Source organism: Engraulis encrasicolus, unplaced genomic scaffold (assembly GCF_034702125.1).
Source record: "Engraulis encrasicolus isolate BLACKSEA-1 unplaced genomic scaffold, IST_EnEncr_1.0 scaffold_27_np1212, whole genome shotgun sequence".
Taxonomy (NCBI): Eukaryota; Metazoa; Chordata; class Actinopteri; order Clupeiformes; family Engraulidae; genus Engraulis; species Engraulis encrasicolus.
In genome coordinates, this window is record NW_026945566.1 from 1845217 (window position 1) to 1857021 (window position 11805).

The 11805-nt window shown below is 42.4% G+C and overlaps 1 protein-coding gene across 1 annotated transcript in view; it reads right to left on the reverse strand.

Moving 5' to 3' along the window:
* The window catches only part of LOC134443051 (alkaline ceramidase 2-like), a 14886-nt gene extending 7827 nt beyond the window's left edge, over positions 1 to 7059 (reverse strand). Inside the window, exons 1-3 of the mRNA XM_063192998.1 lie at positions 6365 to 7059; positions 5828 to 5942; positions 3019 to 3160 (exon numbers count right to left, since the gene is read on the reverse strand). Of these exons, the coding sequence (XP_063049068.1) occupies positions 3019 to 3160; positions 5828 to 5942; positions 6365 to 6472 (365 nt within the window). The 5' untranslated portion in view covers positions 6473 to 7059. The remainder of the gene's footprint in view (positions 1 to 3018; positions 3161 to 5827; positions 5943 to 6364) is intronic.
* Positions 7060 to 11805: the final 4746 nt, after the last annotated feature.

Genomic DNA, 11805 nt, shown 5'->3' on the forward strand with positions numbered 1-11805 from the left:
GTGCTGCGCGAAGGGGTTAAAATCACCTAAAAAGAGTTCTGTTCTCTAGCAAACCATAACTCTGAACATTCTAGGAACCAAAACCGGTAGGCCTACTACTCTATGTGGTGTTTTTATGACCTGGCAGGCTGTTGCCATGGACAACCATCATGGATACATAACAATAGTCCGTGAACTGATGACAGGACAAGCCCGCCAGAGTTAGTAGTGTCAGCGTTACCTCTGTCTCGACAATGCTATTCTTGGACAGAGAGGAACCAAAATTCACATGACACTGAGCAGCACACTGGAAGGCAGTGCAACAGGGTTAAACTAGAGCAACAATGATACTATGTAGCCTTTGCCTGCTACCATACAGAAGAGAAGTGTGACAAAAAGGGATAAAACGTTTTTCAAAAGGAGAAAAAGGGGATGGAAGGGAGAGAAAGGGAGAAAAACAGTATAGGCCTACATTTTGCTAACATAAATCATTTGAGGAATAGATGCACACGGGGGGAGGAGAGGCATGGCAAATTCAACACGTGCATTGTGACTGGGTAAAACAAGGCCCTGTATTGGCAATCAAATAAACAGTAGACCTGACACTTTTTATTAATCATCAATAGACAATTTGGCAATAGTAACTTCGGACATTGTAAATGACACATTATTGCACCCATTGTAAGATAGGCCAGAGCGGGTTGTTCATTGTCTATGACCTTGGGCGTAATTTTAGGGGGGGATGGTGGGGACGTGTCCATACCACTTTTGATATAAACCTAGCTAGTCCCCATCAGTTTTTCATAAATATAATGCAAAAACAGCACATCCGGACAATTTGCCATTAAAATGTCCCCACCACTTTTCGAGCCAAACCTACACCATTGTCTATGACCTTCAAGCCCCTGCCCTGCATGAGAACATGTCATGTTACTGTGGTAAATATAGCTGCCCAAGCTTAAAAGTACTTTAGGAAATAAATGTCACCTGGAAAGTCTGGCACTGCCTCCAGAAAAAGACTGTCTGTGGACTATGTGTTATCATAAGTCCATGTATCAGCTTTTTACATAAAGCAGACATCTTTCACTGGGGGGCTATTGCTAAACGTATACGACATGACGGAGTATGCAGTCAACACAAAAGAGGTTTTAGGGAGATGTACCGTATTTTGCTCCCAAATGACATATAAAACTATGGTTATTAAGGGGTAGTCCATGTCATTTCCATGTTATTTCAGTGGTTACAACTAGAGATGTACAGGATCCAAGATCCGGTTCCAGATCCGGCAGGATAATAGGGTTTTTCACAGGATCCGGATCCGGTTCCAGGATCCAGGATCCGGTAGCCGAGGCTTTTCAGTCAAAATAGTTTGAGCCAACGTGATAAAAAGGGCCCACATGTGTGAGTAGGCTATGTGTTTCAACCCATTTGTAGGATCCGGTATCCGGTTCCGGATCCGGCAGGATCTTAAGCAGTGGATCCGGTATCCGGCAGGATCCTAAAAATCAGGATCCGGTGCATCTCTAGTTACAGCACAGCTCAGCATAGTGCGCGACTGACCTTCCAGCATTTCAGATCTGCCTGCTATCAAACATGTATGAGCAGAGAGTCAGACACCTATGACTATGAAGTGCTGTCCATAATGGATTTCAGTGAAGAATGACCAAGGGTTTCATTTCAAAAGAGAAACAACCCATATTGTCTTATCTGTGACAATTGAATAATTTAAACTGTATATTTCCAAATGACCATGCAGCAGAAGTGCAAGCAGAAGGGTGAGTTTAACATCAGAGATGCTGCCCGACAATTTCAGAACGCAGTATCTTGAAAATGATCGAAATTGGGTTTAGACCGGATATTGGCTTTAAAATACCTTCTTTTTCTTGTGTTAAACAATTGTGATCTAACTTGGTCCCGTTTCAGAAAAAAACGATACAAAACAATTATACTGCGCTTTTTGGTTTTAGGAGGTTACGTCGTACTAGCCAAGAACGCAGCATATCGCGCAATACACTGCACTTCTCCATTGACACCGTGGTTTAGGTGTAGACACTAATACCACAACAAAACACAGTATAATGATTTTTCAGCTAAAAAGTAATGAGAATGTTGTTTCTTTTGTTTTTTTCTTGTGTGCATACATTTCCACCATAAAAAAAGTATTATATGGAAGTGTCATCACCACTTTACCTCCCACACAGTTGAGTGGCCAGAAAGGAAACTTTAAAGCCTTTTTTCTCAGTTTTCCATTTCGAATTCTACTGCGTTCTGAAATTGTATGGCAGAATAGTATAAGGCAGTTGTAAACATGCATGCATACTAAGTCATTAAAGGTGCAGTCTGTAACGTCTCAAGCATTTTCTTTCCAGAATGTATGCTGCCCATTCATACATGTTACCTTTTCAAGAATATTTACTCATTCATTATAACTGGGAAACTTGCACATTCCATACATGAAAAGGTGGATCTCCTCCATGTCTGCCATTTTGAATATCCAGATATTAATAATATAGGCATTTTTAGCCACAAAACTTACTGGACTTTCGTCATACTAGCAAATATTAGTTTATTATTTAGAAAATCTTCATGAAAAGATAAAAGTTGGCAATGGGCAGCCTCGTTTCAATAAGTGGCATAGTTCCAATACCTACTCTGGCCACCATTCTACACAGTGCACCTTTAGAGCAGGGTTGTCAAACTCAAATTGACTCGGGGCCAAAATCAAATTCTGGACTTTATACTCATAGCTACATTTCACACACACTTTTTCCCATCATGGTAGTTTAAATGTGTCTGCACATCCTGTGACACACCAAATTTCATGTTCAAGTCTTATGACGCTATACATTAATGGTGTATGTAGGCCAGATTTGGCCCCCAGGCCTGAGTTTAACATCCCTGCTTTAGAGGGATCAGGCGTTTCCACACTTGTTAACATTTCTAAATAGATTTCGATTGGTCTTTGATAACAGTGACAATCTCAAAGCATACAGTAGTGTTGTGATGAACAACAGCTCATTAAAATATCAACAGTCTAACCTGTCCTTCTTGAAGACTCGTGGCAAGTATCTTTTCGGGAACCACATGGCAATAGCACACATTAGCACCCACAGAATTGCCAGCTCATCCAACATCTGTCCCAGAAAGCTGAGTGTTGCATGGAAGTATGTGGACCCAATACCTGTATGTGAAAGGAAAATGTGAAAGGAAAACACAATTGGCACAGAAAAGGAGAGAAGCAATGTGAAGGGAAGTGACCAAAGTAGGACTGTTGTTGTAATAGCCTTTTTCCCAAGAGTTTATCGGCTCATCCACATTCCGAGTGCAATCTGCTTTCTGTCACCGCAGATAAATGTTGCCAACTAAAAGCATGTACAATGTTATCAATTGAAGAAAAACAAACCGATTTGGCGACTTGTGCCAAGTTAACGTCAAGAGAGGCTAGACTTTACCATGTGTCTGTCTCTAAGGTTAGGTTTGTTTTAACACATTTAAAGGATTTAGAACTACAGGCTTGTAACTTAAACTGTTTGTAGTCTAAGGGTCAGAAAGTGTTGAAACACCTGTTAGACACAAGCTTTGCATACCGGTAATTCAACAATTAACATCGTCAGTGTGTACTTCCAAGGAAATACTTGAAATACCTGTGTGATTTCTTGTACTGAGTTTCATTTGATGTTGCACTGTTTGATGTCTGCTGTCTTGTCTCAGTACCTTATACACTAAGAGTGGAGTACCACTTGCACACTTCTGCCCACAACTTGCACTGAATTTTCTGCAGACCAATATTGTGTTTTTTTTTCCTGTCAGTTATTGTTATGGCTGATGCTTAAACACACCCCTAACCTGACTCTGTAATTTGGCCAAATCAAATGCAGTGTACAATGCTACTGTAAAATGAAATCATCACCATATGCTACATAACACCACAACATTTCCATGCCTTGTGTTAGGTCTGAACACAGTGGTTTGTCAAACCACTCGTTTTAAAGTGGATATTTTGATAACTAACATATTATTGACAGTTGATTGAATGAAGGTTATTATGAACACAGTTTGATTTCTGTATAGCCTATTTTATCCTATGTCTCACACAGGCTTCAGCATTATACACCTGTTATTATATGATGCTCGTTTTGCCTTACATGACCTCTCAGTATGTGTTGTTTCAGGAACTCGTCTTTCTTAATCCTGGTTTTAGCTTTTATCAAAGCTCTTAGTCCCTGAAGCTGTGAAACCTGCGGTTGAAGGTCCACATACTGCACACTTAGACTTCTTGTACACTTCTTGGACAAAACTTGAAGTCTGCCTGTGATACTACAGTGGATAAACATCACCGATGTGTATAACTATCGGCCACTGTAGACGGAAGGTAGGGAAGGAAAGTCATCAAAACTACCTCTAGGCCTGAGACATTGCTATCATGACGGAACACAAATAAGCAATATTTGTGATCTTGCATGATATCCAGCAAATCATATTAAAATACGCCATAGATAACTGCCTCAACATAACAAAAAGCAGAACAAGCAGAAAAATGTAAACGAAAATGATAGCAAGGATGTCCAGCAGTAGCACACTTACAGAAGGAACACCTGCATGGCACAGAATATGCTCTTCTTTTTGGGGGAACACCAAGCATGTGCTGCATGGTATATTATAAACAAGCTGCTACTCATTCCGATATGACACAGCACCACTTCCACCAGGGTGTCTGCTTTGTGTGTTTGGCTATCTGTGGAGGCACTACGTAATCTACACAACATGGATGTTTGTGTAGAAATAACAGTGAAAGATGAACGTTGTGGGACACCATAAGGAAAGGGTGGAACGTGAGGACCGTTCCAAGGGCTATGCACTGACATTTGACCTGAATGGACTAGAGTTGACCATCTATTGGGGTGTGTTTGTGATGACAACATCCAAGTTGTGTTTATCTAAACTGCTGTTGAAATTTAAGCACACACTGTGATGGATTTAGGTACTCCAATTGCACAAACTTGTTCAGACTATAACTATTGCCAATTGTTCTGGCAGTTGAAAAAGATTTCCCGAGACTCATACACCCAACTCAACATCCATGGCAACAGCGGTGTAGTAGAAAGAAAACACTATAATCACTATTATATTGTTATGCTGCTATGCCTCCTGAGAGGAGAGAGAGAGAGAGAGAGAGAGAGAGAGAGAGAGAGAGAGAGAGAGAGAGAGAGAGAGAGAGAGAGAGAGAGAGATAGAGAGACTATTATTATGATCAAGTTGCTCTATTTAGTAGCGGTCTGAATTAACAGTATTTGGAGGAACACATGGGAGAAGTAGATTGAGTGATCTGGGAGTCATGGACATTTTCACTGCCAACTGTTGGCTTGAAATAGGATGACCTCTCAAGATATTTATGAACTGGACGTCTCTCAATATCCAGCACATCTGTGGGTGACCTGAGGATTAAACTTTGGCCTAGTTCTTGACATAGCTTTCAATTTACACATGGTGCTGGGTCTAGGAAAGAAGTTGAGTTGGCAAAGAAGATTACATTGTCATCTGTAAAATAAGTGCACAGATCATCTAAAACACAGTGTGTTGAGAAGAACACAGTGTAGGCTACTATGATGGGTTGGAACTAAGACCTTTAATTGAAACATAGGTCTGTGTTTTACAACTGTATTTTGAATGAGCAGCATTTCAGTAGGCTAACTGACAAGCAGGCCATGACTGAATTACAGGGGGCTACTTGTATTATTTTAATTTAGCCTACTTGATGAGACTAAGTGTTTTTATGCCCCCAGATCGTTTAAGTGTTTGCAGTTTGATTTTGGTCCATCTTTCCAATTAACAATTATAGGCTACTTACCCACAACCACAAGAAGAATCCATATTAGATATATTCCACTGTTGTAATGTGTGGCATATTGTCGGAATAACCACATCAAAATAGGTGGCAAAACAAAAAACAAGATGTTGCTGATCTGAAATGATAAAACAAATTGTGAAAGGAAATTATGAGCAAAATGGCAACAAAACCCAAAAACCTATTGCGCAATTAGAAACAAGAAGATACAAAGCCTGCCAATATGCGCCATGCCCATACATTTACATTAACTCTAACGTAACAAGAATAAAAACACTTTGACTTCTAGCTGTTCCAGAGATGCACATCATCATTGGCTAATTATAGGTGCGCCTGCTGGCGGAGTAGACTTCGCTCGCTATCGTGGTACTTGGAATCTCGCTACTCTGCCTGCTGTACGAATCTCACTGATAAGCGCACAGCTCAAAATATGACCGAATCGATGTTTGTAGTGCAGGGCTATTCCAGTGTAGCGTACATCTGACTGCAACACATTTTCCAGCAGAAGTTTTTAAAGAGAGACACTGAACTGGCACAGACCGTGTTGTAGAACTCCGCAATGTTTGGATAAATCAAGTAGTTGCCTTCGCACCAGTCCACATCGGAGCTGCCTGGTTCTAGCTGGTCCCAAAATCTCAAATCACTCATTCCTTCACTTGATGTCAGGCACAATGTGGCAGAATCGGGTCTTGCTTGCAATCCACCACGGGGATCCCTCACCACCTCCTTTCTTGTTGGTCTGTTTTGATTTGCGATATGTCCGAATCTCAAAGTTGACGTTTCAAGTTAAAGATTGCCGTCCTTGTCATTTCCATTTGTCGTTTGATTAGGGGGTATTTCAAATCAGGCATGGTCCAATCCAATCCTGGAGGAGAACAAGGTCGTGGAAAGCTATTCAGTATTCACCGAAGTAACGGGTTCGCAGTGGATGAGTTTATCTACACAGCGCACAGCAACAGTTTACATTCAGCTGCATGTGGTCAACGCATGCGTGCTCTTCCAAAATAATGTGCTGTCCTTGAACCTGTGACAACGTCGCTTATGACCAAAGAGCTGTGCGCCGAGCATATTTGTCTTTCAATTGTAATACACATGCCACCCGATATGAACCACTAGCATTTCTGTCTTCCACACGACACATCCTCTGTCAACAACAATATCATTCTACACGCAATATGTTTCTAATTTGTGGACATCCAGGTATAATAGGCCTACACTAAACCCGTACAGCGACAGGCGGCCACTGGTTCTGTCAAGTTACGCAAGTGGCATTACGCAGGGCAGGGGTATTGATGTAGTTCTACAGTGGAGAAATGTTATTCTGCCATCTGCTGGCACTAACAAGCAGTGCGTTGTGGCCCATGAAAACGCCATTTCGAGAGGTGGTGGACCAACGTGATAATCCCAGCCCTACATGTGTTTCCAGCAACCAATCACATTTCCATATTGATCAAATTGTAGACTTGTAGTGCTGCTGTAATGTATTTGCAGTTATTCAGAGTTTACAGCAGATTCATGGAAAGATTCATGACAGCAGGGCAGTCATGGATAAGCAGAGGCCAGGCATGGGTAAGCGGTGAGTGTTTTGTTCTTCATTGAAATAAAGAATCTGGGTTTAGCACTTGTTATTTATTGTAGACAATGAGCATATTTACATGCAACTTCATTGTGTGATCTCAGTACTAAATCTGATCGTAATGACAGACAGTAATCACTCATAGTATAGAACCGGTACTGACACTTTGTGGTAGGAAGTGGAACTACACAATATCACCACTGTGAGGACATCAGATACATGTCAGAGGACATGTAGCCCAAAGGTTGCCGGTTTGATTCCCGACCTGCCAGGTTGGTGGGGGGAATAATTAACCAGAGCTCTGCTCTCTCCCATCCTCCTGTATGGTACACTCCTGCCACACTGCTCCCTTGGGGTGCCATTGGGGGCTGCCCCCTTGCACGTGTGAGGCATAAATGCAATTTTGTTGTGTACACTTGTGTGCTGTAGAGTGCTGTGTCACAATGACAATGGGAGTTGGAGTTCCCCAGTTGGGCGTTCAGCTTTCAAAATGACCGTTTTGATAGAAATGCCTGATGTACAAACCACAGGTGTGTATGCCCCAGTCAAGTTGTGACATCTTTCCTTTTTAATTTCTCGGTTGGCCACACTTCCGCTGCCAATGCATTTAAATGGGCTGTCCGACTCGTGGTTGTTCTACGATTGACAGACCTGTCAAGCCTCCAGGAAGATGACAGGAATGATGACATTGAATACACCAGTGATACCACTGAATTCTCGGACACCAGTGATGAGGAAGAAGCGGAGTGTAGTTACGGTGTAGAGAAGCGAACATTGCATTGGAAAACACACTGTCCAACTTAATTTGTTTTACTTCACAGTGTGATGGGGCATACATGCTAATGATGGCCCTAATATGAGAGGCCGCCTAGCAATATATCAGAAATAGGTCTCACATCATTACTAAAAGTTTATACATACACTATTTTACCTCACACATGCACTTGGCGCAAACATTTTTTTTGCATGTGCGAGAAAAAAAGATTGTATGTAGACCTATAAAATATATATATAGGCTAGGCCTATTGCCAAGACGGCCCCTCATACTTAAGTAAGCGAAAGTGAAAGCCCTTTGGGAAACTCCAACTCCAATTGTCATTGTGACACAGCACTCCACAGCACACAAGTGAACACTGCACATTGCACACAACGAAATTGCATTTATGCCTCACCCGTGCAAGGGGGCAGCCCTCAGTGGCGCCCCATGGGGAGCAGTGCGGCAGGAAGGTACCATGCTCAGGGTACCATGCTCAGGGTACCTCAGCGATGGAGGAGGAGGGGGCAGAGCACTGGTTGATTACTCCCCCCCACCAACCTGGCGGGTCGGGAGTCGAACCGTGCAACCTCTGGGATGCAAGTCTGACGCCCTAACCGCTCACCCATGNCTGCCCTACTACTACTTAAGGGGTTTTGGGAAACGCAACCCAGAATGTGTTTGAAATTCTGCCTCTGCCTCCATACTCATGAACGGCCATCCGGGTACTTTGCTCTTAAATGTGCGTTACGCTCCTTTATGGGTGAAAACAAACCGAATGTCTCATTAACTTACATGCTATCGGCCAGCCTAAATGAACACAGTCCATGCTTCAGCCACGGCTGTTTGGCTTTATTATTTGAACAGCCAGCAAACAACACCATTTCGGCATGTTGCGCGTGAACAACGCTAGTCTACAGGTCCGTATCTTTCGTTTATTAAACCCCAACATCACCAATTCACTTGCATGGGTTGTTTTCCCCCACAAATGGGCGTAACACACATGGAAAACGTCACGCCGTTCATTAGTATTGTAGCCTAGAAATCCAGACACCCCTAGTGGCCCCCCTTAGCTCGCGAGCCCTATCGCATAGGATGTGTCGTGTGTCCACGAAATGAAATAAATCTATAACGGTAGTGGTGCTGTCACGATATAGCCCCGTTTTTCGTGCTTGGGCCACTGTTCCACGGCCAATGCATTTGAATGGGCTGTCCGACTAGTGGTTGATTTACGATTGATGGACCTGTCAAGCCTCCAGGTGATTTCTCGGAGAAAAGTGAACATTGCATTGGAAAACACACTGTCCAACTTAATTTGTTTTACTTCACAGCGTGATGGGGCATAGCCCTACATGCTAATGTAGGGCCTATCCTTCACTAATAATCTTAACCTAATCAGTTTTCTGTCGTAATTGGGTCATCAATCGTAAATCAACCACGAGTCGGACAGCCCATTGAAATGCATTGCCCACGGAAGAGTGGCCCAATCACGAAAAACGGGGCTTTATCGTGACGGCACGACGAACATTATAGATTAGATCGGTGATTCGTGGCCACGTGACAATATAACGTGCGATGAGTTCGCTAGGCTACCTCCATTGTGTAGGCTACGTCTATGGAAAATAAACCATAGTCACTCGACCATGTTCGCTCGAGACTCTTGTCTTGACCAAAACACATTTCTCATCTTTTATCAATTGGTTTTTGAAATCGTCATTGTATAGGCCTACTCAGGTGAACTTTTTATTCATACTAAATGTTGCCAACATACAGTAGTTCTCTGTTGCAATGATTCAGACAAGCTTTTCAAAGTCAGTCTTCTTTATTGTCAAAATTGTAGCACCCAAAGCATATTGCAAAGAAGATTTAAGTTGCATTTGACTGGACTCCAATGTGCAGTAAAAAAAAATGAAACATGGGCTTACTGAAAATATGGACATTGACAGACACACACACACACACACACACACACACACACACACGTAAGTGCAATCAACAAACAAGTAGGCTACTATATTTTCAGGCTAGCTGTTAGCTTGTACTGTGTTCTTAGCAGAATTAACAAAACTTTTACCTCAGAAGTAAATTAAAGCACATGTACCCAGGGCCGGTTATAAGCATAGGCCGGCTAGGCGGTCGCCTAGAGCGCAATGTGAAGAAGGAGCGCCGAAATGGCGCTCTCCGATGCGTAATTTTGCGATATGGAGGTTTTTTTATGAAGTCGCAATCAACAAAGCGTGGCGAAAGCGCTCCTCACGGCAAAGCGCCCCTCAGCCAATAGTAATATCGCTTTCAACTGTCTCTGGGAAGTCTGTGAACCAATAAACAGACAGTCCTGAGAAAGGGGGCGGGACGAGTGACAGCGTCCGATCTATTTTGAATTTGGAGACTCATTCGAGAGACAGAGGGCAAGCGCGAACAGCAATGCTGCTCTGCTGGGTGGAGAATTGTTATATTCTCATTAAACCAGTCATTGCATGATGCAGGAGTTGCAGAGGGTGTTTTGGAAGTATGTGATTTAATCAGCAACCGTTTGTGATAATGTAAAGCCTAATAGTTATGAGGCTACTGTTTGGAATTAGAGGGAAAAAGAGCTTTGCTTTTGATCTGAGAAATCGCTAGTTAGCATGCTAACATTAGCCAAGTATGCCAAGAAATGAAATCCAGTAAAGTAGCTGTTAGTAGCCTACTCACTAACACCCACCTGACATCATAATACTTGCTTAGGTTGACAAGCAATGTAAAGTAAGACTGGTGCCATGTTTAAAACAAGTTTAGCTGCCATATCTCCTTCCATCCACTTGAATGAATTACCTGCTTGTTGTAAGCTTATATATAAAAAAAAATGTTTCCAGACCAGAATGACATATAGGCCTACATTAATCATGTAACCATGCACAGCATGTTTTCATGCTGAGTGATGTAGTATTGCAGACAAGTGAGGCTATTTACTATATTTTGTATATTATGAAATTCAAAAGCGTGACAGCTTTTCTCCCTTTCTCTCACCCTGTCCCTCCAGTTCAAACACATAGATAGCCAACTTCTCATTCTCCTACTCACAAATGCACCACTATTTCCAGTACAGAAATGAAATTGGTTTGGAATCATAGACAGCACAAATGTGTAGCTTATTAAAATTGTTATGCTATCATGCTTTGTGATGCTGTAGGTAGTGTAGATAGGCTATCAATGCAGACCTCCTTGGTAGGCCTATTGTCTACACATGCATTTGACATGCAAATGTACTGTACCACTCTCCTGGCATTTCAATTCCATTTTACAATTCAAACACATTGATAACCTCCCTCTCATCTGGGGTTGGGGGCACCACCACCATTACATCCAAGACACCACACAGTGAAGGTACTTTCATGCGACTCAATCTGATGTGTTGGTCGGCTGTCCAAAAGAACCAGAAATCCATTTGATGCAAAACAGTTATTGTTCTTGATGCTATTTAGTTAAGCTTACTACCGGTATTACTTGTGTGTTCTGTAAGGTATAAAGGTAAGGGGGGGGGGGGGGGCAGAACTCAAACTCGCCTAGGGCGCCAAATAAGCCAGAACCGGCCCTGCATGTACCGGTAGTACTCATTACCAGGACCTTAAGGGTCAGACTGAGGTTTGTGTATGAACATAGGTGTGGACA